We start from the raw sequence: 24,650 nt of genomic DNA, 5'->3' as shown, positions 1-24,650 counted from the left end.
TTGTTTGCTTCTGGTTTTTTTTTTTTTTTTAATTTTTTTTTTTAATTTTATTTATTTTTGAGAGAGAGAGAATGACAGAGAGAGAATGAGAGGGGTGAGGGTCAGAGGGAGAAGCAGACTCCCTGCTGAGCAGGAAGCCCGATGTGGGACTCGATCCCAGGACTCGAGGATCATGACCTGAGCCGAAGGCAGTCGCGTAACCAACTGAGCCACCCAGGCGCCCTGCTTCTGTTTTCTTGAAAGCTGTGCAAAATAGTCTTAACAACTGTCCCTTCGGTGTATTACCTTCACAAAACGTTTAAAAAGGACCGCTTTGGACACATGGCTGTCTGCTCCCTCCCAAAGCCCCTTACAAAAGACACCAAAGGAACAGAAAGGTATGAATTCTCAAGGACAAAGAGAAGGGAGAGGAAGCCTCAGCAGATGAGAAATGACGAGCAGATTTTGAAGATGGCAAGTAGACAAAGGGCTTGGCAGAATGAGGGAAGCTGCCACCTCAAAGCCAGCAAAGGGGGTTACTGAGGCACGCCAGGACCCAGTCTCAGGACTGGGTGAATCCTGGACTGAAAACGGCAGAGGCGGCATTGGGGGACGCGGCGTGCTGGCTGGAAATCTGTACATGGAAAACTCAGACTTCCTCTCCCCAGCCCACACAGCCAGGCTATGCCCTGGGAAGAGGCTAGAGCTTCGTCTCTTGAGGACACGGTAGAGACATCAGTCATGCGGACACAGGCACCATGAGGTTGGAGCTGAAGAGAGTGCCTAAAAAGAGAGGGACGGTCTGAAAGTCTGTCTGAGTCTGTCTGTGCAGCCCCATCCCAAATCTCTGTTCCCAGATGTAGGTAGTAAAGTGCCACCTCCTCAGGGAGAAGTCCCCAGAGAGAAGACCTCAGATACATTGGAGGTGCCTGGCTTCATCCATCTGGGCTGCTATAACAAAATACCCTAGACTGGGTGGCTTATAAACAAGAGAAATTTGGGGCGCCTGGGTGCCTCAGTTGGTTAAGCATCTGCCCTCAGCTCAGGTCATGATCCTGGGGTCATGGGATGGCCCCGTATCAGGCTCTCTGCTCACTGGGGAGTCTGCTTCTCCCTCTGACCCTCCCCGCCTGTCTTGTGCTCTCTCTCTCTCAAATAAATAAATAAAATCTTCAAAAACAATAACAACAACAGAAATGTATTTTTCACAGTTCTGGAGGCTGGAAGTCCAAGATCAAGGGGCCCCAGATTCACTGCTTGGTGAGTGCCCCACTTGCTGGCTCACGATGGCTATCTTTTTGCTGTGTCCGAACACGGCAGGAAGGAGGAGGGACCTCTCTGAAGTCTCTTGTCTTAGCGGACTAATCCCACTCCTGAGGGCTCTACCCTCATGACCTAATCACCTCCCAAACGCCCCACCTCCAAATACCACCACTTTGAGGGTTAGGATTTCAACATATCCGTCTATGGTAGTGCTCCAGGGAAAAGCCAGCTCAGGACCCCCATCTAAAGTGGGGTGCATCACATAAGCCCGCTGTGCACACTGAACTTCTAGGCTATTCTACTGGTCTCTCTCTTAATCATGCACTGAGAGACAAGGAGTCCTGGGGATTTGATGGAGACCAAACCAGACAAACACAAAGAAAACAGAGACATGCTTTTTTTTTTTTAAGATTTTATTTATTTATCCAAGAGAGAGATCACAAGCAGAGGGGGGAGAGGGAGAGGGAGAAGCAGGCTCCCTGCCGAGCAGGGAGCCCGATGCGGGGCTCGATCCCAGGACCCTGGGATCATGACCTGAGCCGAAGGCAGCCGTTTCACCAACTGAGCCACTCCACCAACTGAGCCACTCAGGCGCCCCCAGAGACACCCTTTAAAAAAAAAACAAAACACAAAACTAGTCTGTAATTAATATCCTCAGGGGGCATAAGAGAGAATTCTGAATCCATAAAACAAATAGTGGATGCAATAAACAAAGAAATAATCAAGAATTAGAAAAGGCCCTTGGAAGTAAAAAATATAGGAGAAAAAAATGTGTAGAGAAATTGAAGAGTTGGAACCTAAAGTTAAGGAAATCTCCTAGAAGGTAGAACAAAAAGAATTCAGGATCGGGGTGCCTGGCTGGCTCAGTCAGTAGAGTGTGCGACTCTTGTAAATTTGAGCCCCACGTTGGGTGTAGAGACGACTTAAAAATAAGAATTTTTTTAAAGAGAGAACTCAGGAGATAAAATATACAATACTTGGAAAACAAACAGAACTTGCAATATCCTACTAACGTGAGTTCCAGAAGAGAGAAGAGAACACAGGAGGGAAGAAATGATCAAGGAATCAAATGCAGGACAGTTTTCCAGAGTGGAAGGACACGAATTTCCAGATTGAGGGCATCCACTGAATGCTCAGCACAGGAATGGAAAAGACCCACACCAGGAACAAGGGAAAGGTGGCCAACGCCCCCAGAGATAAAACCACAGGAGCGACGAGACTTAAGAGTGGCACCAGACTTGTGAAAATCTGAAAAACAACTTCCAGTTTCAGAGGGAAAATAAATTTCAACCTAGAATTCTATTCACACCCAAACTATAAAGAGTAAGCGCGAAACGGAAACATTTGTAGACATGCCAGGCCTGGAAGCGTTGACTTGTTAGGCACGCTTTCTCCGCAAAGCTCTGGGAGCACATGCTCAGCTTCAACAGCAGTGCAGCCTGAGAACAAGGAGCCCCCAGAGCCTGGACACAATGGGGAGCCGCAAAGAGGGCCCCAGGCCACAGTGTGCCCCCAGGGGGCGCCTCGGTGGCTCAGGCGGTAATTGTCCGACTCTAGGTTTCAGCTCAGATCCTGATCTGAGAGTCCGGACATTAAGCCCTGTGTGGGGCTTTCCGTTCAATGCGGAGTCTGCTTGAGATTTTTTCTCTCCCCCTGCCCCCCCCCCCCCCCCCCCGCCCCCCCAAAAAAAAAAAAAAAAAAAAAAAGGATAGTGTGCAGCTAGCCTGGGAACAGACTTCCAGGAGAAAATCCCACTGAACGGTACGTGAACCGGGCACCAGGCAGAGAAGGGGGTTTGGACGATCCGGACAGAATTCACAGGCTCATAGGAAAACAAGGAGTGGAGAGAAGACGAAGGGGTTTTCAGTGATGAACTTAATGAAAAGCAAAAAAAAAATTACATATGGAAGAAATTACATTATACACTGTGAACAATAATTGAATTACAATAATGTAAATACTGACTTCTGATTTTGCCAGAATCGAAGGGGTGGAGTATGAGAGAGAGAAATCTTCATCTGCCATGAAAGGAGATCAATAAATAATGTATGAGATTGAAAAATTAAGAAATGGAAGGATAAGCATAACCTTGGGAAGTATAAATGATGAACAATAGCAAATGGCCCAGAGAGTCCAAAGGTGTTGCCCTGGGGCGCCTGGGTGTCTCAGCCGGTTAAATGTCTGCCTTTGGCTCTGGTCATGATCGAGGTCCTGGGATCGAGCCTTGCGTTGGCCTCCCTGCTCAGCAGGGTGTCTGCTTCTCCCTCTACCTCTCCCCCCCACCCCTGCTCTCTCTCTCTCTCTCAAATAAATAAATAAAATCTTTTAAAAAAAATTTTTAAAAGGTGTTGCCTCTGTGCAGCAGGACTGGGGGCTGGGAGCTGGGGGGTGGGCAGCAAGGGGGCAGTAAGGGGGCTGGGGGCTGGGGCAGGACTAGTGACTGCTAGGTTTCATTATCAGCCTTTTAGTTCTATTGGTTTTTTTTTTTTTTAAACTAAGAGTACTTATTTTTCTTTTCTTTTTCTTTTTTTTGAAAGATTTTATTTATTTATTTGACAGAGAGAAACACAGCCAGAGAGGGAACACAAGCAGGGGGAGTGGGAGAGGGTTCAGAAGCAGGCATCCCGCCGAGCAGGGAGCCCGATGCGGGGCTCGATCCCAGGACCTGGAATCATGACCTGAGCCGAAGGCAGACGCTTAACCACTGAGCCACCCAGGCGCCCCTAGAGTACTTATTTTTCCGATAAAAAGTAAGAGATGGCTGGCTCAGTTGGTAGAGCATGTGACTCTTGATCTTGAGGTTGTGAATTCAAGCCCCACGTTGGGTGTAGAGCTTACTTAAAAAAAAAAAATAGATGGAAGAAAGGAAAAACAGGAGGGAAGGAGAGAGAAAGGAAGAGGTGGATTTTCTAGGAAGTGTGTTCTTGGGATATCGTTCCCTAACAGCCCTGCCCCACCCCAGCTATCCTCCTGCTGGTGATACATCCGCGCACAAACACCATCCGTCAGACACATGGCCTGCATCACCACCACCGTCCCCACCCCCTCCCTCCACTGAGCCGCTTCACTGGCACGCCCTCCTCTGGCAAAGGGATCTTCCAGTTTAGGCTTCTTTACAGACCTCCGTTGCCATTTGGGGGAAAGCGGTTTCTCATGTGTCTCGCTTTTGTGCCTCAGGGTTTGGTGTCTGGTCCCACGACCCTGGGAGCATCTCATCTCAGGATCTCCCTTGCCAGTCCTCTCTTCCCCTCAGGCCCCCAAAGCTCCCAAGACCTGTGTGACCTGCCTTCCATTTTCCTGGGTCATCACCTGAGCAGGCCTCAGGTTGGGATCACCCCAACCCCGTGGCTGAGTTCCTGTTCCTCCAAGGTCCCCAGAACAAACAGAGAAGGATAGTTGATTCTCTCCACCCCTGCCCCGCAGATCCGAGGCTCTGGTCCGAGCCCGGGTGCCTCCCCCAGAGCTCCCCGAGTAATTACTCCTGGAGGACCTGCCCACACATGGCAGCCTGGGCTGGTTATTAAACTCCATTCTGGGTCTTTCTTTCCCTCTCAAGGCCCCAGCTGCTCATAGCTGCTGAGCTCAGTGCCCCCATCTGATTGAAAAATTCCTCCGAGCAGCCAGCTGGGGCCCTCCAGTATTGGGGAGTCCAGCGCGATGCGTGCAGGAGGTCAGGTGGAAGAAAGACATGGCCGTTTTTAAATCTTTTCTCCAGCTTCCCTGTTCGCTCTTAATGGACAGAAGCAGGACCGGTCTGAAGATGTTTATCTCCCCAGCTCGAAGGCTCAGTAAGGTCAATTTCCACTTCTTTACCCGCTTCCCCGGGGCAGTGGTCATGGCAAGAGTTTCCCACTAAACCAACGATGGCCAGGGATAAATCCAAGCCCGGCTCCAAGCAGCATAAATCAGGCTCTTGGAGCGGCCAGTCTTTCTCCCTCCATCCTCAGCCTCCGGCTCAGCACTCCCAGCCTTGGTCACAACACCCGAATCTCCTTGGGATCCATATCATGGAGCAAAGTGGGGTTTGGGGCCATTTTTAGAGAAACCCTGGGCACCCCTTGTCTCCTGAGAGAGACCTGGCCTCCGGAAGCCCCGACCCCACAGCGCACACACGGCCGTGGGATCTGACCGGAGGGCCAGGCTCGGGCTGGATTTATGCTTCCCCTGACGGGTTCTCACGTCTGGGCTCTGCCCCACTGGGAAAGGGCAGGTGCAAAATAACCCTTCCCTCGGCCTCCACCAGCTCCATGACCCCCGACCTCGAGGTGACGCAGCCTGGGGCCTAGATGTGGGATCCTGGGGAGCCTCTGTGAGAAAAAGTGGACCCTGGGCTGACGGGGGCTTGGGAGGTAGCCCAATAAGGGTCCTGACCACTCTCCCTCCCATCCCACAGCCCACAGCCCTGCAGAGCCACAGGGCAGAGAGGAGAGATGCCCGCGGTAAAGCCATCTTCCTCTGGATTATCCCCAAGACAATGGTAGAGTCACAGGTCCGGTCACACGGAATCCTAAATCCCAGATCAGGGGTCCTAGAGCCTAGATCCCAGGGTCAGAGCGTGCCTCCCAGCAGGGCACTCGCTCTCGTTGAGCAGTGCCAACTGCTAGACGGTTCTGCCTTGGAAGCCAACTAAACCCGGGTTCTTTCTCCCTGCCACTCCTCCCCCCAGGGCCTCAGTTCTGCACTGTGGGGCTGAATAGGTCTGGCTCTGCTTCCCTGAGATGATCCTTCCAGGGCTTTCTCTCCTGGCTTAGCCGCCGCGCCTGGAGAACCCTCCAGGAAACCTCAGGATCCTTGCTCATTCCCACTCCAGGCCACGAAACGTCCCGCTTGGATCTGGCACCTGGTCCCTGGAGTCAGGCTCCCTGGCCTAGGAGTTCAGAAGGGGGACTGAGGGGAGCCGGGAAAAGGGCAAGGAACAGCCGTCTCTGTCCCAGCCTCTGAGCCTCAGTGACCCCGGGAAACCAGAAACAGTTACTTCCGGGCCCTGCCGCCCTCTTGGGAGCTGAGGCCTCACCTGGCCTGTCCGCCCACCTCCTGGGAGGCCTCTCCTCCATCTCAGAGCTGCCCTCCGGTGGGTTATCCCCACTTCTTATCCACACCTGTGTCCCACTGCTGGTGGCGTTTGGTTGGAGAGTGCCTAGGGCCATAGGGCACCCAGGCCTGTGAGCTGGAACCCCAGCCCTGCCTTTGCCACAGAAGAGTCCTGTCAACCTAAAATGTACTTGAGGACCCTGCTGCCCCAAGCTGTCACCGCCGCCGCCGCCAGATGTCTAAGCTGCAGCTGGGCTTCAAAGAGCTCCCCCACCCCGAAATCACCGTGAGGTGGCAGCGCTCCCTACCATGTGGCCACAGCTCAGCACCCCCTCTTTTGAATCCCATGGCTCTGCCAGGCATGTCTGACACCCACAGCCACATAGAGGGGCCAGGAGTGACGGGCCGAGCGCTCAGCTCACCCCTCCCTGAGCTCTCTGAAGCCCCGGCTTCCTCATCTGAACAGTGGGTACCAGAGCACCCCCTTCCTCGGGCTGCCGAGAGAATAGAAAATAGTTCATGGCGCAGGGCAGGTGCTCCATAAAGAGGACTGGGGTCACTCGCATTCAGGGGTAGCCTCAGGGCTGACTCCATCTCGCCATTTGCTCTCCGCCCCCCCCCCCCCCCGCCCACCCTCATGCTCCTTCTGCTCTGGGGCTTGGGGAGGGGCCAGGGAGGGAGGGGTCAGTCGCCTGCACTGGCCAGGGCAGGTCACAGGCTTGTCAGGGTCTCGGGCGGGAAGGGAGACCATCTCACTCTTCAGTCCCCCTCCTGAAATCCCCGACTGATCCTCCATCAGCAGAGCACCTCAGGGTGGGGAGAAGTGAGATTCTGGGGCGGGACCCCCGACCCCTTGGCGGCTGGCCCCCCCGTGGAACACAGGATATGGCGCAGGGGAGATGCGGGGCCCCACTCTGCACCGGTTACGAGTTAGGACCCATTACATAGCCCCTAGGTCTTGGTTTCCTCCTGTGTTAGAGGAATACGGGTCCATTCGCCTCCCAGGGCTGACGTGGACATTGGGAGGAGACACTTCTCCCTCCAGGCCCTTGCTTTTTGCGTCGGACCTTCCCCTCCCCCGCTCACTCATTGCTGTCATTTCCGGAGGTGCAGGTCCCGCCCCCTCATTTATCAAAGACTTTGGCTTCTGACTTACAGCCTTCCTCCACCCTGTGCCCTCTGCGATCCTTCTGGATGACATCACCATCCACGCAGACGGTGACCTGGCCAGCACCTTGGCCTCTCGCCTCCTTGAGTGCCCTCCTGCCAAGGACCTCACCCCCGCATCCTGCTCTGGCTTTGCCACCACTTGTCACTGCTCTACCTTGAAAAAGACTCTCTCAAACATCCCACTCTTGACCAGCTCTTTGTCTGCCAGCTTTAGGCTTCGGCCGTTCCCACCCCCAGCCCTTTGTTCGCCCGCAGTCCCCTGCTCCCTTCCCGTTCATCCATCTGTCCTGTGCGGTCCTTCTTTCCCACATCCCCCTTCTGGGCCACACTCTATCATCCGATACCATTTTTGCCAGGATCCTAAATCCCTTTGTCCCTCCTCTTTGATCACCACACCTGACACCACCCCAGGCCCGGATGAAGCCAGCCACACACTGTCCCCGTGTCCGTGCCCGAGCGGCCAAGCACTGTGGTGGGGAGCAGGGAGGCACAGAAGAGGGCAGACTCGCTTCCTGCGAAGGCGTGATCTCCAGCCATTAAATGTCCTCCTTCCTCCCAGAAACCCGCTCAGTTTCCCTAGTCAGCCCCTTCTCACTTTCTATAACTATCTCAAGCCTCCTCCATGTCCCTCATGCCTCCAAACTCCATCTGGCCCCAAGTCTCGGCAGAGGTCCTTGCTCCCTGCTTGTCTGAGAAGGTAGCAGTCACCGCACAGAAAGGCCCTCGGCTTCCAGGACCTGGCAGGTTAATGACTACGGGCACGTGCCCTGCCTGCCCGTCTTCCCTACTCCCACCCGCGCAGGGGCCTTACGGTGGTGATTATCCCTCCTCTCCACCGAGTCCTTTCTAGGCCTTCAAATATATTCAACTCCCTCCCACCATTCGAAAGGAAGGAGGGAGAGGGGCAGGCAGGGGAAAGGAGAGAGAAACCCCCTCACCTGGTCCTCATTCTCCTGCAGCCATGACTTCTTCCTCCTTCCTTATCCGCATCTTCTCAAAACGGCGGCCTGTGTGCTATATTACCTTCCTCTCCCTATTTCCCGTCACTCTTCCACCATCCCTGTCTGGATTCCCAGACCTCTGCATCACCAAAACCGCTCCCATTAACAGCCCCCATGGCCACCTGTCTACATTTTTTTTTTAAAAGATCTTATTTATTTGTCAGAGAGAGCACAAGCAGGGGGAGCAGCAGGCAGAGGGAGAAGTAGACTCCCTGCTGAGCAGGGAGCCCGATGTGGGACTCGATCCCAGGAGCCTGGGATCAGGACCTGAGCCGAAGGCAGATGCTTAACCGGCTGAGCCACCCAGGCATCCCAACCTGTCTACATTTTAACCCATGTCTTGCCTGACCTTGGAGCGGCACCAACCATTGCTCACTATCCCTCCTTTTTTTTTTTTTTTTTTTTTATGATTTTATTTATGTGTTTGACAGAGAGAGAGAGAGAGACAGCGAGAGCAGGAACACAAGCAGGGGGAGTGGGAGAGGAAGAAGCAGGCTTCCCGCGGAGCAGAGAGCCCGATGCGGGGCTCGATGCAGGGCTCGATCCCAGGACCCTGGGATCATGATCTGAGCCGAAGGCAGACGCCCAACGACTGAGCCACCCAGGCGCCCCTCACTATCCCTCCTTAAGGGCTCTCCTCGGCTCCAAAGACACCTAATGGTTTCCTTCTGCCTCTCTGTCTTCTTTGTGGTCTCCTGTGCAGGCTCTTCTTCTACCGCTGACCCATGAAACCTGGAGTCTGAGGCTTCCTGGCTCTTTGCTTTGCCCCTGGCTAATTTTATTCACATCTGTGACATTAATGAGCAATTGCAAATAACACATAAATCTCTCACCCCTGTCCACACGTGCACCTGCCATTTCACGTCATACTTGGGACAGTTTTTTTTTTTCTCCCCGCCCCCTTCCACCTAGGATATTTCAAAGGAACCCCACACTCAACAGGTCCTCAAACTCATAGTCTTCCCAGCTCTCTTTCCCTTCTGGAATCCTGATTCTCTTCCCCTGCACCCTCAGTATCACCAGGCATCCAGAAACCTCCCTCTCCTTCACATCCCATATCCCGTCCATCACCCAATTTTATTTCCTGAATTTTTCTCAAAGCCATCCAATCTTTTTCATCTCCACCATGCCCACCTCCCCTGATCCAACCTAGTTCTGTGGCGGTGGCTAATTGGCATATGCCACATGATTCTGGACCATTCTAAAGTCCCTGCTAAGCCACACTGTAGCTACCATGTCTTTGCAAAACACATCTGGTTACATCATCATTCCTTTCTTCACCTGTTTACCCCTTGTGCTCGTCAGGTAAACAGAGTACGGAGCTCAAGAACTTTTGTGGTTTGATACTCGAGTCAAATGTGTGATGAGTTCCGGGACATACCACCTAAGCTTACAGGCTGACTACATCACTTACTTATTGTCAGTGTGACCCTCGGCAAGTTCCTTTCTGAATCCTCCCGTATCTGTTTCCTCATCTATAAAATGGAATAATAAGGGAACCACCTCCTGCGGTTTGTTAATGAGAGTTGAATGCATTAGGCACTGAGGATGGCATCTGGCACATAAGAAGCATTCAGCAAGCATTCGCTCTTCCCACCCTCTGCCTCCCATCCCTTCTCTTGCCCCACTTCCTCTGCTCTCTGTCTAGCCACACTGGCTTTCTTTTGGCCCTTATTCTCATCGTGCTTCTTCTCACCACAGGGCCTTTGCACATGCTGCCCCCATCGGGACTCCATTTCTTTCCCTCTCCAGCTATTCATTGCCTGCCTACGTGGTCTTCAGATCACAACTCAAGTGTCGTTTCTTTGGAGATGCCTTCCTGGAGCCCCCTAACTTACTGGCCATCATCATTATTTTATATTTATGTTGTGATGATAATCTATCTCTCTTACACATGTGGGATCCACGAGAGTGGAAATGTTATTTATTTTTGTCACCTTTGCAATCCCGGCGTCTAGAAAAGCATCGGACAAATAACAAATGCTTGATGAATATTGTCTAATGAATGAAGAGCACCAAGACCTATAAGAATGCTTAATAAATATTATTTCAATCTGACAAGACAGATCCCCAACTCTGAGGGGTTTAAAAAAGTTTTCCCCTGCCCCCAGATACTTCCCTCAGTGCCAGCCACAGTGCCTGAAAGTTCTCCAGTAAGAGTCTACACCAGGAAACACCAGATCCTCCCATCATTTGGTGAGAGTGTTAAAATCTCAGAGGACAGGGGCGCCTGGGTGGCTCAGTTGGTTAAGCGACTGCCTTTGGCTCAGGTCGTGATCCTGGAGTCCCGGGATCGAGTTCCGCATCAGGCTCCCTGCTTAGCGGGGAGCCTGCTTCTCCCTCTGACCTTCTTCCCTCTCATGCTCTCTCTCTGCCATTCTCTCTCTCTCTCAATAAATAAATTAAAAAATCTTTAAAAAAAAAATCTCAGAGGACCAAACATATTCATTAGCCAACGTTAGTAACAGAGATTAGCTCCTCTAAGTCTTTTTTTTTTTCTTTTAAGTAGGCTCCACGACCAAAGGGGGGCTTGAACTCACCACCCTGAGATCAAGGATCAGATGCTCTACCTACTGAGCCGCACCAGCACCCCATCTCCTCTAAGTCTTCACTGCTCCCAGCTGGTGCAGAAAGCAGCAACCTGGAGGCAAAGAACAGAACATTAGAGTGTCTGGCACCCTTGGGCCCATCCAGCCCTGTCTCGTGCTACAGATTTAAGGACTGAGGCCCAGAGAGGGGAAGAGAGGGGCCTAACGTCACATAGCAAGTTCGTGGTAGAGTCAAAACCAGAATCCAGGTCCCCAACAATGAGCCTAGAGCCAGTTCCCCAGTTCACTCATTTGATAAGTGCTAAGCACCTCTTTGGGCAAGAGGCAGACAGACACACGTCTATAGAGGTAACTCTGATAGGGGACAGCTGAGGTCCGCGCTCTCCTAGAAGGGATCGCATCGCTCAGTGGAAGCCCACAGCAGAAGGCAGTCGGTTCCAAGCTGAATCAGGGCCGGCTGCCTGGAGCAGGTGGTGATATTTGAAATGCACGCGGAAGAATGAGCAGGGAGCAGCCGGGAGAAGACATCGGAGACTGAATAAATAGCACCGATCCTGGGATTTAGGGGCCAGTTGTGTGTACGGAGAGCTGGCCCAGACTGTGAACTACAAGGAAAAAGGAAGGCGGCAGAGACAGGGCCTGGAAGGGACTCAGGGCCAAGCTGGAAGGGAAGGAGGAGTTGGGAGACCAGACCCAGGGGCCCCAGGTCTGGCTCTCCCACAGAAGAGTCACCCAGGTTCCAGAAGGGAACTGAGACGCAGCATGGGAGAGGCCAGTCGGTGACACAGCCAGGGTTAAGGCAGAGGATGGAGCTTGAAGGCTATGGAGTGGGGAGTCTGGCTGGGAGGCGGGAAACCTACGTTTTTCGCCTGTCTGGGCCCTGACCATGTTCCTGAACATGGCCGTTTCTCATCAGCCTCTGCCTAGTCGGGGGTCACAGGGCCAGGCCGAGATGGGGTCGCTTGTGTCATGGGGCACAGTATTGCTTTCCCACAGCCCTTCTTCCCCTGGTTCCTCGGCTCTACGTCGAACCCTGGTCACCCTTCACCCACCTAGCCCCATCCCCTGGGGGGATTTATTACTGGCTGCCCTCCATCTGCCCCAGGATCATAAATCCAGGCCGAGCAAAATCACGACCATCCCAAGTGTGGAGCTTATAAAAGGAGAAGGGCTCTGGGAGCCACAAGGCTTCAGGGGATCCCAGAGAGAGCCGAGCACCCAGGCCAAGCATGGACCGAAGGAGCAGAACGCCTCGCTGGGGACTCCTGCTGGTGCTCTGGGGCACCTTCGCCTGCGGTCTCCCTGCAGATACTGGCGCCTATGGACGGTAACTCAGGCTGCGAGGCTGGCGGGGGGCATGGGGGTTCCCACCTTCCTGACACCCCTGGCTTCCAGATAGGGGGTGTCATATAGTCCTCACGACCAGCTGGGCAGGGAGGTGCATCCCATTCAGAGAGGTGACTCGCCAGTGTCCTATGGCCAACAGCGGCACACGACCCAGGCCGAAAAGTCATGTCATTTGATCTCTGCCCAAAGCTTTTGCTCCTGCACAGATCACCAGGCGAGGCATTGTGGGGATGATTAAGACCTACCCCTTGTTCTCAAGGAGCTCACAGCCTAATTATTAAGGAGGGGGTGCTATGGGGAGGCCTACCAAGGAAGAACAATATATATAGTGGTTGAATACAAGTCTTCTAGAGTTACATTGTCTTGGTTTAAATCCTGCCCCAGCAAAAAATAAAATAAAATAAAACAAATAAATCCTGCCCCGGCAGCAGACCTGACTAGCTCTGAAAGCCCGGGGAAGTTACTTAACCCCTAGAGGGCTTGGTTTACCGTTTTTAAAACAGAGATAATAACAGCACCTATTTCACAGATCTGCTTTGAAGATTTAATGAGATAACGTGTGTAAAGCTCTCAGCGTGATACCAACATGCAGGAAAAGCCAGCTGGTGTTAGTCCTATAGGCTGCATCGTCACCGGTGTTAAAAGAAAGGCTTAAGGCAGCCCAGAGGAGGGAGGAGGAAGACCGAACTAGCAGCCCCATCCAGGGCCAGGCCCTGTGGGAACTGGGCTCATTAAGTTCACCAGGTTCATTAAGGCTGCAGAGGCGGGAGAAGGATGAGGATGAGGGCCTCGAGGAGAAAGGGTTTCAGGTGGGGAGGGCAGGGGCAACCGGAAGACCTCAAGGTAAAAAGGCAGGGTGGGGTGTTTTGTTTTTTTTAAAAAGCTCACTTTTAAGGAATCTCTACACCCCACGTGGGGCTTGAACTCACAACTCTGAGATCAAGAGTCACATGTTCTAAAGACTAAGCCAGCCAGGTGCCCGGAGGAGGATAGGTTTCAACAATGGCTATTATAGTTGCTAAGCCTGTAAAATGCCTAGGATTTCACAGGATCTTTCCACGTATCTCAGATCCTCTTCCCAACAAACCAGCAGTCCCATTTTACAGGTGAGGACCCCTGACGCTCAGGGAGGTCACTTGTGAGAGGCTCCCAGAGGGTAACTGCTAGGGTAGGGGTGTGGGGTGAGAGTGTGCCTGGGCGCAGCACACCGCACCCCCCCCCCAGGGTAAAGGCAGAGCAAAGTAAAAACATTCTCCCTTGTTCTCTTTAAAAACAAAAGAAGAAGGAGTTGGGCCAGGAGTGGAGAAAGAGGCTTTTTGAAACGCAAAATGTTGCCACCTACTATGTGCACAGGGCCATGCAAGGCACTTTGGGAGATCTGAACACAGGACCCCATTCTCAAGGTGCTTTCCTAGCCTCTTGCGCACACACACTTTCCATTTATTGAGCAGTGGGCAACTTGTTTGATCTGCACATTGATTTCATAGAGGAGTTCATGGGGCGCACAAAAGGCCCAGAGAGGTTAGGTAAGTTGATCCGAATCACACAGTAATAAGGGATTTAAGCCTGTGCCCACACCTGCCGCGTCCTCAGCACCAGACAGCACTGCCTCCATGAATGAGGTTGTGCGTACTGTGCCTGCGGTGAGCGCCCGGGGGGGGGGGAAGAAAGCAGGGGGGGACGCAGAAGAGGGGGGGTGTGGGGGGAAGGGACTTGTGAAAGGGAGCGGTAAAAGCAAAGGTCCAGAGCAGAGGCTGTTCGGAGTAAGTGGTAGAGAATGCACCCTCTTTGGGATCAGGCCTTCTCTGCCCCTCCATTTTCCTGTCTGTAAAATGGGAATAATCACCCACCCCATGGGATGGCTGAGAATAAGATCATAATTGTGAAACTACTCTGTGAGCAGTAAACGGTGACATGACTATAACAAGTCATGTCCATTAAGATAGGACCGTGGCTAGCAGGAAAGCTGCATTGGGGTCCGTGGGCATGATGGGGTCCGGGAGCGCCGGGCATGAGCGGGAAAGGACACTGTAAGTAGGCGAGCAGCTAGAAAGGAAGATAGTTTCCCCATAAATTGGGCTGCAATCCCGGGACCCCCTGGCCAACAGCTAGGGACACCCCCCCCCCAAGGCTTCCTTGGAGAGCCTTCACATGGGAGCCCTGGGGACGCTCTCTGGGGAACATGACTAGACACACTGCTTCGAATCCAAGCTGCATCCTTTCTGAGTCACCACATCCCTGCGAACCTCTGCTTCCTCATCATAGAGGGGGGACGATGGCCTCATGAGGGCTACGTGGGGGCGAGTGTGGTGTTTGGTGCTCACCAGGGGGCAGCTCGGTCTGCTTTACCCCCCACCCCCAGTGTCTTTAATTCTGTCTCCCAAAGGCGAGAGGCAGGTGTCAGGGAAAGAAGCTGAAGGACTGGGACTCAGGCTCAAGAAGGCACATCTTTCCAAGGGCAGGGGGCACAGGCCCTCTGGGGACGCTGGCTGCTCTCCCCACCCCACCCCCTGCTCCCGCCGGCAGCCCAGGCCTGGCATCTGGAGCCCCTGCAGGCTGCTGTGGGTGCCTGCTGCCACCTACAGGCCTCCTGCGGCACTGCCTCCCCCGGCCCAGCCTTGAAGGGAGCGCGCGCGCCCGTCGTCCTCCTAGAGGGAATGTCCTTTGCCGGGTGTCCTCCTCTTCCTCCTCGGGCTCCTCGCCTGCTGGAGCTCCCTGAAGGCAGCGATGATCTTTAGCTTTCTATCTCCAGCATCCAGGGCAGTGCGGGCGGAGAGTAAGTGTTCAGCATGTAAGTATGGCATGAAAGAAGGAACGCACAAACGGCTTTGTAGTGATAGGGATCAAAATCAGACAGAAGGAAGTGCATTGAGGATTATTATTTAATTCCAGTGCGGTTGGCTCGAGGAGGCTTGCAAATCCTCCTTGAGAGGCCTTAGAGCCCAAGAGCGATGCTTCGGTGCCTGGGCGAGGTTAGGGAGAGTTGTCCTAGAAGCTTCGGGGACCCCACCATTATTATGGGGGAGTGCAGAGCTCTTCTGGTTTTTCCCTCCTTCACCCTGGACCAGGATCTTCCTGAAGAAAATGCCCTCCATCCGGGAAAGCCTGAAGGAGCGAGGCGTGGATGTGGCCAGGCTTGGTGCTGAGTGGAGTCAGTTCGCCAAGAGATTCTCCTTTGGCAACAGCACCTCCCCCGTGGTCCTCACCAACTACCTGGATGTGAGTGCCTGGCTGCGGCCTTGCTCCTCCGTCTCCTTTCTCTCTTGGGCCCAAGGCTTTCTGTGCTCTTTCCACGCTGTCTCTGACAGCGTTGCTGAGACACACTAGGAAACCTATAAAATTCCCATTTCAGAGCTGGGAAGGCGGAAGCACAGAGGGCAAAAAGGAGCCCAGAGGCAGAGTTAGGTTGGGAACGCAGGAAGCCAGGCTCTGGGCCTCGAGCTGAGGTGTCCCCGGTGGGCAGGACGGGTACGTGACCTCGGGGGCAGGTTTCTGTGACTGGGCGACGCACAGCTTGACTGCTGATCACGTCAGCAGACCCTCTAGAGGTAGGGCACCTCCCTGTTTCATTTTCAGTATTTTTATTTTGCCCTCTTGTGTCACTTCCTGGGAAGTCCTAGGATGGTGCTCAGCCTTCCACGCAGGCCCTGCCAGAACATGGAAACCCAGAGAGGCTGTGTGATCTACCCCCATCTCACCCCAAGTGCCAGAGGGGGTATCAGGCAAAACCCCAGGGCTCCTAAGCCCCTTCAGCCGCCTCTTTCCTCCCCCCGCCCACAGACCCAGTACTATGGCGAGATTGGCATAGGCACCCCACCCCAGACCTTCAAAGTCATCTTTGACACGGGTTCGGCCAACCTCTGGGTGCCCTCCACCAAGTGCAGCCCGCTCTACACGGCCTGTGGTAAGCCCCCCGTCTCTGCACGGCCTGTGGCTCCTCTCCCCCAGCCCCCTCCATGCCTGGCCAGTCCTGCCTCACGCCCTCTGCCACCCTCAGAGCTATCTCCTCTCTGCCCCTGTTCCCACTGTCCCGGAAGGAGAGATGAAAATTCCCCCATTTTCCTGATATGACCACCCAGGGAAAATGGCAAGCAGGAAGAGTCCCCAGCCCACCCACAAGGCCATTTCTCCCCTTTCCTGTGATTGGGAGAGGACTGAATTCTCAGACCCACCCAGACACTTAGGGTCTCCTACCCCTTTCCTTAGTCAACAACCTCTTAGTGAGTGCTTACTGGGACCAGAGTCTTTTCTTCATCCCTGTATTAGAAATTACTTTGAAATGCTTCATTTGAGACAAAATTCTCACAGATAATGGACACCTGACAGGGGCCCAAGAAACACAGTCCTTGATTGATGAAACACATTTTCAAGCCTCCAGCCTCAGGGCCACCCCACCCCTGCACCTAAGCCCTCAACCACCAGGACCATACGCCCAAGGCACCTGCCTCCAAGCCCCCCTGTCCAGGCCTCTCTTGGACAGACCTGAGCCTGTGTCCCTCTGCCAGAGATTCACAGCCTCTATGACTCCTCGGAATCCTCCAGCTACATGGAGAACGGGACAGCATTCACCATCCACTATGGAACTGGGAAGGTCAAAGGCTTCCTGAGCCAGGACATGGTGACTGTAAGTGGGAGTGCCCCAGGTCATCGGACCCCTGCCCTTCCTGTCCCCAAACATCTCCTGCCACCTGAGGGCCCATACTTGAGGAGGGTACAGTTCAGCTCACCTTGGAGCCTGGGGAGGGGAAGAACCCTGCCCCGCCGCCTGCCAGAGGCTGGTGAGGCAAAGCTGCAGTGCCTGGGACACAGCAAACCTGAGCTCCTGGCTCCACGCTGGGTGATTTAGGGAGCCTTTTACATCGAGCACACGGGAGAGCTCGTCCTGAGCCCTGCAGCCTGGAGTCGGCTAACCTGCCTGAGGCCACCCAGCTCTGACTGGGCTTTTCTTAACCAGACCCCAGACTGAAATCGGGGTCCGAGGCAGGGTCAGCGGTACTGGTGACATAAGGGTCAGAGTTAGTTTTAGGGTCAGGCATAGGTTTTAAGGTCACAGCTGAGGTTAAAGTTTGGGATTAAGGCCAGGGCTTGGTTTGTTTTTTTTTTTTTCATTTGGTTTGCACCTGACCCTCTCATTCTGGGGTTTCTCCAGCTTCTGCTGTCAGAGTTATGGCAGGGTACACGTGGAACGCGAGAGCAAATCAGTGGGAGTCCTTACCCTCCCCTTGTCTGTGAAACCGGGGGAGAAAGCCTGGCTGGGCTGAAGAAATCCTTACCCACAGTGGGGCTGGGGAACGGAGGCCCAGTCCTGCCCGTGTAGAAGCTGGGCCCCTGGGGAGGCGTGTGGGAGCTCCTGGAGCCTTTTCTGTTACTTCCTGGCAGTCTCGCCCCCTCAGCCTCTGCCCCTCCCAGTCCCGGGGCCATCCCGGTTCTCTCTGGACCCCCACAGCCCGCATGAGTATTAGAAGAGAGGATATGTGGTGGTGAGGGGCAGGGATTGACGAAATGGTCTCATCCCGGATCGCTCCACCCTAGGGCATGTGGGCCCTAGACTAGACCCTGGGCAGGAACAGGGCAGTAGCCTTGGTCTCCTCTGGTCCTTCCTCCCACAGGTGGGCGGCATCACAGTGACACAGACGTTTGGAGAGGTCACAGAGCTGCCCCTGATCCCCTTCATGCTGGCCAAGTTTGATGGGGTTCTGGGCATGGGCTTCCCCGCACAGGCTGTTGGCGGGGTCACCCCCGTCTTTGATCATATCCTCTCCCAGGGGGTGCTAAAGGAGGATGTCTTCTCCGTCTACTACAGCAGGTGAGCCTGGGACTCCAGGGGCAGAGGCGGGGCGGGGGGGGGGGCGGGGGAAGAGGCTGAATTGCTGGGAGAGCAGGAGGAGAGTTGGGACTGGAATTTTGATGTGTTTATGATTAGGTGGTATTCAGTCCATATGCAGAGCTCCACTACCCGATATGGAAACCATCACTTACATTTAAATTAATTAAAATTTTTAAAAAATTCAATTCCTGAGTCACACTGGCCACATTTCCAGTGCTCAGCAGCCACATGACTAGTGGCTACATACTGGGTAGTAGAGATATAGAACATTTCCATCATTATAGAAAGTTCTCTTAGCCCTGCTCTAGAACAAGAGGAAAATGCAGGGTGGGGGTAATGGGAAGTAAAGCATTACTGTGAGGGGCCCATGACCCGCTCACACAGAAAGCTGACTTCATTCATTCATCAATGCCTTCATTTATTTGCTCCCTCATTGATTCAACAAATATTGGGTGCTTATGTGCCAAGCACGGTGGGAGGTTCTGGGGTGCAGCCATGAACACGGTGTACAAGACAGAGTCCCTTCACTCAGAGAGCCTACGGTCTGGAAGGAAGACAAGAAACATCACAACATGATGAGCAGCAACAGGGAGCGGGGTGAGGGCTGAAACCCATAGGTGTCTCTCCACTCTGGGCTGAGCTTATGTGGAGCTCAGCCGGCCTGGAGGCAGCCCTTGTCGGCTGCTGAACAGGCTGTAATCTGCCCCAGGCTGCTGGGTTTGGAAAGACAGTAAGAGCTGGACATGAGGGATCCTAAGGGAAGGAACATAAGGCTAGTGGAGGGGAGGGTCAGGGCCCAGAGAAATCATAAAGGTAAAAAGGAGAAAAGAAAATGCAAGGCATTGAGCACAGCCCACCGATGGGCCCCGTGTCCGGGGCAGTCTCTGACAGAGCTGTTTTAGAGGTGGAACATGGCCAGAGGACCAGCAGTTGAGAGGTAGATGAGGGTGTTAGGAGGTGAGGGCAGATGTAGAATGCCCTGAGAGATGCGACAGGGAAGGAAATGTCAGGAAGGGGGTGCAGGTGGAGATGCAGGGAGAAGCAGAGAGAAGGGTGGGTGTTTGGAAATGCTAGGGGAGGCCCGAGCTTGCTTGAAGGTGGAGGAAGAAGTCAATGGAAAGCAAGAGATTGAAACTGTGGAAGACAGGAGAAGATCCTTGAGGGCACAGGAGCCTGGAGGCCACGGGAGGCAGGAGAATCCCACAGGCAGGAAGAAGAGCCTTGTTGAGAAGAGGGCCTGCCTCTTCCTTGACCCTGGGACAAGAAGGAGGGAACCCCAGAGGGATCTTGAAGTGTTGGGAGTGGGGCAGAGGTGGCTGGTGTTTGCACATGTGTCTCTGTACAAGGGCAGTGATGTGCACGTGCCCACATAGCGTGTGCCAAAGCCCCACGCACACGTATGCTGGAGAACCCCATTCCGCACATGCACGGGGGAAACCCACCCCCCAGGGTAGGCCCTGAGCTGGGTGGGGGTGTTGTGCAGCAGGGAGGAGAGGAAGGCAAGGGGGTCAGCTGTGGAAGGGGCACCAGGAGCCTGGCTCCGCTCACCCCACCCACCCCTTGCGTGACCTCAGGCAAGTGACTTCACCTAAAAGGTAAAAAGAGGGCATAATGCCCACCCTGCCCAAGAAGAGGCTGGTGAGGCTCCGCGGAAACATAGGCCTCCTCTCTGCTGTGTCTCTTTCTCCGCAGAAATTCCAAGTAAGGAGCTGAGCCCCTGCCCCCACATGGCCCTGACCCTCCTGAACATCGGGTCCAGATTCACATACGCCAGCACCAAGTCCAACTCGCCTCCGCAGGCCCAGGCTCTGCCCGATGCCGAAGCTGTCCGCCCCTCCTTTCAGTTCGCCTCCTGCCCCTTACCCACCCTCACCCCACAGGTCCTCAAGAGCCCCCCCGACCCATGCATTGGCTCAACCTGCAGCTCCCCAAACCCAAGTGAGGGTGTGGCCAACACTCATCTTGCCTTCTACTCACTGTCCTGGTGCCGGACCCTTCTCTGGGGGGTGGGGGTGCTCGATCGGGTGCAGCTGAACCGTCCGGTTGGGCTTGGGGAGGCGCGAGAAAGGTGGAGAAGCAGTGTTCCTGCAGCTTCCCAGCCCTGCCACCCTTCCCGCCCTCCTCTGCCCCACGCCGTCCCCTTGCTCAACTTCCCTTGTTGCTGGGGTGCTGGGTCTCCAGGTTATGGGTCTTCAGGAGCTGTGATCTCTCCTCTAGGGATTCCCACTTGCTCGGAGGAGAGCTTGTCTTGGGAGGCAGCGACCCCCAGTATTACCAAGGCAATTTCCACTACGTGAGCGTCAGCCAGACTGGCTCCTGGCAGATCAAAATGAAAGGGTCAGGAACGCTCAACTCTCCCTGCTCTCCAAAAATGCTGCTGCTGGGGGTGGGGGTGGGAAGGGGCAGCCTTACTATCTTGTCCTCTCTCCTGAGGCACAGCCAACATTTGCTCTCTGAGCTCTCTGTCCAGGGCTGGGGAACATGGAGATATGAAGAGCAGAGGGGAGGGAGTCCACTGAGAGGAGGCAGCGGGTCACCAGGCCACGTGCTGGGGGAGGGGACAGCACCTCTCCTCCTCCAGCGCACGCCTTCCCATCCTCCAGTGCATCCCAGGACCACCAGCATGGCCTCCTGTCACCGGCCTCACTCAGGGAAGCTATGCAGCCTGGTGGTGTCCCATCAGCCTGCTGTCTGTCTGACGCTCCGACTGGCCTCCCCCAGGGTGTCTGTGAGGTCGGCCACCGTGGTCTGTGAAGAGGGCTGCATGGTAGTGGTCGATACCGGTGCATCGTACATCTCGGGTCCCACCAGCTCCCTGAGGCTGCTCATGGACACCCTGGGGGCCAAGGAGCTGAGCACAAATGAAGTAAGAAGCTGGGGTAGCAGGGGCACCAGAAGCGGGGGAGCACCACCTTGTCCGGGCCCCAGAATTACGCCAGAAGCTGTAGGTCCCAAATGGGGCCATTCTGGGCCTTCTCCTCTCTGCTCACTCTTCCCATGTGTGGCTTATCCCCCAGAGGGGGTAGGCCGTGTGCCCAGCCCCCTCCAGTAGAGGGGTCCAGCCGCAGGCACGGGGCTGTGTCTGCTGGGGGACTTCCTGCACTCAACGGGGCTCCCTCTGCCTTCCCCTCAGTATGTCGTGAACTGTAACCAGGTGCCTACGCTCCCCGACATCTCCTTCCGCCTTGGAGGCAGAGCTTACACACTTACCAGCGCAGACTACGTGTTACAGGTGAGGCTCCAAGCTGCCCCTCAATAACAGAGAGGACAGGCGGGCAGGGGCCCTCTAAAATGGACCAGGCCTTATGCCACATCAGTGGTTCTCAAACTTAGCTACATGTTAGAGTCACCTGGAAGCTTTAAAAATCCCAGTCACGGGCGCCTGGGTGGCTCAGATGGTTAAGCGTCTGCCTTCGGCTCAGGTCATGATCCCAGGGTCCTGGAATCGAGTCCCACACCAGGGTCCCTGCTCCTTGGGAGCCTGCTTCTCCCTCTGCCTCTCTCTCTCTCTCTCTCTGTCTCTCATGAATAAATAAATAAAATCTTTAAATAAAATAAAAAAAAATCCCAGTAACAAGGGGCACCTGGGTGGTGCAGTTGGTTAAGCGTCTGACTCTTGGTTTCGGCTTGGGGTCATGATCTCAGGGTCATATCTTGGAGTTGTGAGATTGAGCCCTGTATCAGGCTCCACGCTGAGCACAGAGTCTGCTTGAGATTGTCCTTCCCTCTCCCTGTGCCCATCTTGTGCGTGCGCGCGTGCTCTCTCTCTCTCTCTCTCTCTCTCTCTCTCTCTCTCTCTCATAAATAAATAAATAAATCAATAAGTAAGTCCTTAAAAATCCCAGTAACAAGCCACATCCCATACCTATTAAATCAGAACCTCTGGGGGTGGAGCCTGGGCATCAGTGTTTTTTTTCACAACTCCCCAGGGGATTCCAACGTGCAGCCAAGTTTGGGAATCACTGTGCTCATCCCCTTGTCTCCATCTTCTTGGCAACTGCCCCCAGTAATGCTATGCTCCTCTACTCTTATCCCTCTTTTATACTCAATAGACTTAGGGCAGCTAAATAACTTGCCTAGGGTCAGAAGTTCTGCCAGACTGTAAGCTCTTGAAGGTAGCACTGTGCCTGATGTATTACTTGCCCAGTGTCTAGCTCAGTACCTGCATCCAGGAGGATGCATGATGGGTTGAAAGAGCAAGAGAGGCCGGAGTAGATGGGGGAGGAAGGGAGGATATTGCTGAGGATAGCTGCTGGGGTCGGGCAAGGGGAAAGGAGAAAAGTAATGTGGCGGGCAGTGGGGGAAACCCTCTTGCTTCCTGCCAGGATCCCTATGGCAATGATGACCTGTGCACGCTGGCCCTCCATGGTCTGGATGTCCCGCCGCCGACCGGGCCTCTCTGGGTCCTGGGGGCCAGCTTCATCCGCAAGTTCTACACGGAGTTTGACCGGCATAACAATCGCATTGGCTTTGCCCTGGCCCGCTGAGGTCCTCTGCTGCCCAGGTGGGCCCTCCCTTTGGCCCTAGCTCGGAGCTAGAGCACCCTCTGGGACACTCCCCTGCCTGTGCCCTCGCACAGGGGCATGGGGTGTGGAGCTCCTCCCGGACTCTCGCCCTGCCTCCAGCACCAGCTCTTCCCTGCTTTGAGAACAAACAGAATAAAGACTTCATGTTCACAACCCTGTTGCCCCTGGGTTCACTGGGGTCTGAGACAAGAGGCAGCCGTGGATCCTGTGCAGACAGGAATGGGACACAATGACAAACTACTCACCTGCACACACAGGTTCCTGCGTGCAGGGATGATGCCGTTCAGCCCCGCTCTGGTGGAGTTGCTTACACGCAGAGCCAGCTCCGTGTTCCCTCCAGCCCCTGCAGGACCTGGGCTAACGCCTTGACCGTAGACCGTGGGTCAGAAAGATGCTCCTAGCTGGTAGAAGCCAGCCTCAAGCTCAGGCTCCACCCTGCCTTCCATGCCTGGCCAACCCCCTAACCCCCTGGCCCACATCACCATTTACACGTGCAATCTAAGACACCATCACCTGAAAATGTGGAACACCAGGGATCTGACTGATACTCCCTTTGTACATGTGGGGAAACGGAGCCTCAGAGGATGGAAGGCATTTGACCAAGATGGCTCGTCGAAATGTGTAAAGTCAAGATTAGAAGCCAGCCCATATGACTGGGGCACCTGATCCCATGCAGGCGTATTTTCTCGGGTACGGAGCCGCACACACCCTAGCAAGGGGCCCACATGCACAAGCACACAGCCACACACTGCTGTCCCCCCTCGCACAGACATGGGACTCGACAGGGACTCGAAGTCTTCTCCCACTCTTCCTCCTCGGGTTAGCGGCATGGGGTGTATATGTTGGGAATGAAAGCACCAACCTGAAGCCATGGACGCTGTCCCCCTTCGTGGTAGCTGTTCACCCCTCTTTTGACCAAAAAGGGGCAAAGCACGGAGTGGCCAACCAGGCCCCCAGCAAACTTCATACCTCTAGAACTGCCACCCCTTGGGATTGTGTGGGACCCAGGGGCTCCTCTAGGGCAGATTCCCAAAGGCAGGAGTTGTCTGCAGGGTCCCTGAGCAGAGCCAAGGGCATGAGCCCGTGTTCAGGACCCTGGATCCCAGCCTTGGACCCCCTGCCCCATTTTCTAAGTTCTCTTGCCAGCCTGGCTTTATTTCCTCACTGCAAAAAGGCAGAGTTGGAGTCCGTGTCCTTTCCAGCTCGATATCCTGGGGCTCCGTGACCTTAAATAGGCAGGCTTCCCCATCATCTCCTGAGCTGTCCCAATATCATAGCCACATATAGCTGTTTACCTTAAAATTAAGTCAAATGTCACACTAGCCATATTTCAAGTGCTGGACAATCACATGTAGCTAGTGGCCACTGCGCTGGGCAGCACGGATATAGAACGTCTCCACTATCACAGAAGTTCCGCTGGGCAGAGCTGGATTCTGGAAGGCAATAATGATAGGGGCCTTGTGGTTGAGAGGTTCCTGAAGAGGCCAAAGGAACAACTTGGAGAAACAAAAAGGCCCCTTCTCTGTAGGCACTTTTCTGGATGGGGCCTCGAGAGCTCTCCCACCCGGGCTGAAGACAAGCGAGCTCGGTTCCCATTGGCACACCCACCCTCCACATGCATCACCCAATGTCACCTCTGCACCTCGTTTATGCGTGGGGGGGGGGGAGGCAGGATTTGCGTGGGGAGTTCCCTGCAGGGAAGGGCCTTTGAGATGCAGCAGGGGACTCCTTTTCCAGGAGGGACCTGGGGCACAGGTGGCCGAGTCCAAGCTGACCTCTTGGAGGCAGCCGGATCTCCATCCACCAGGGCTGGAGCAGAGGCGCAGGAAGAGGCCTCCCCCGGCCCTGCCCCAGGCTGCCCGGGGAGAGCGGCCCCCGCCGAGGCAAGAGGAAGGAGGCCGGCCACCTCGCCGGGCTCAGAGGCCGACAAGCGCTGCGGGGCCTGGGGCCCGGGTGG

General features: G+C 54.6%; 1 protein-coding gene across 1 annotated transcript; it reads left to right on the top strand.

The window, feature by feature from the left end:
* Window positions 1-12,190: 12,190 nt before the first annotated feature.
* Window positions 12,191-22,840, top strand: REN (renin). Its single transcript, XM_025855256.2, has 9 exons — window positions 12,191-12,320; window positions 15,409-15,559; window positions 16,121-16,244; window positions 16,846-16,964; window positions 17,950-18,146; window positions 20,385-20,504; window positions 20,889-21,033; window positions 21,301-21,399; window positions 22,493-22,840. Exons 1-9 carry the CDS (start codon window positions 12,223-12,225, stop codon window positions 22,652-22,654), a joined length of 1,215 nt encoding a protein of 404 aa, XP_025711041.1. The 5' UTR covers window positions 12,191-12,222; the 3' UTR covers window positions 22,655-22,840.
* The last annotated feature ends 1,810 nt before the right edge of the window (window positions 22,841-24,650 follow it).

Source organism: Callorhinus ursinus, unplaced genomic scaffold (genome assembly GCF_003265705.2).
Source record: "Callorhinus ursinus isolate GAN/ISIS: 27379988/994484 unplaced genomic scaffold, GSC_fseal_2.0 scaffold57, whole genome shotgun sequence".
NCBI lineage: Eukaryota > Metazoa > Chordata > Mammalia > Carnivora > Otariidae > Callorhinus > Callorhinus ursinus.
This window is presented reverse-complemented; position numbering and strand designations above follow the sequence as displayed.

Excerpts from the sequence above, each read along its gene's own strand:
- REN (XM_025855256.2), top strand. The coding sequence starts at position 12,223 with ATGGACCGAAGGAGCAGAACGCCTCGCTGGGGACTCCTGCTGGTGCTC. Across the intron at positions 16,965-17,949 it reads TGAGCCAGGACATGGTGACT|GTGGGCGGCATCACAGTGAC; the intron begins GTAAGTGGGAGT and ends TTCCTCCCACAG. Across the intron at positions 21,034-21,300 it reads AGGAGCTGAGCACAAATGAA|TATGTCGTGAACTGTAACCA; the intron begins GTAAGAAGCTGG and ends CCTTCCCCTCAG.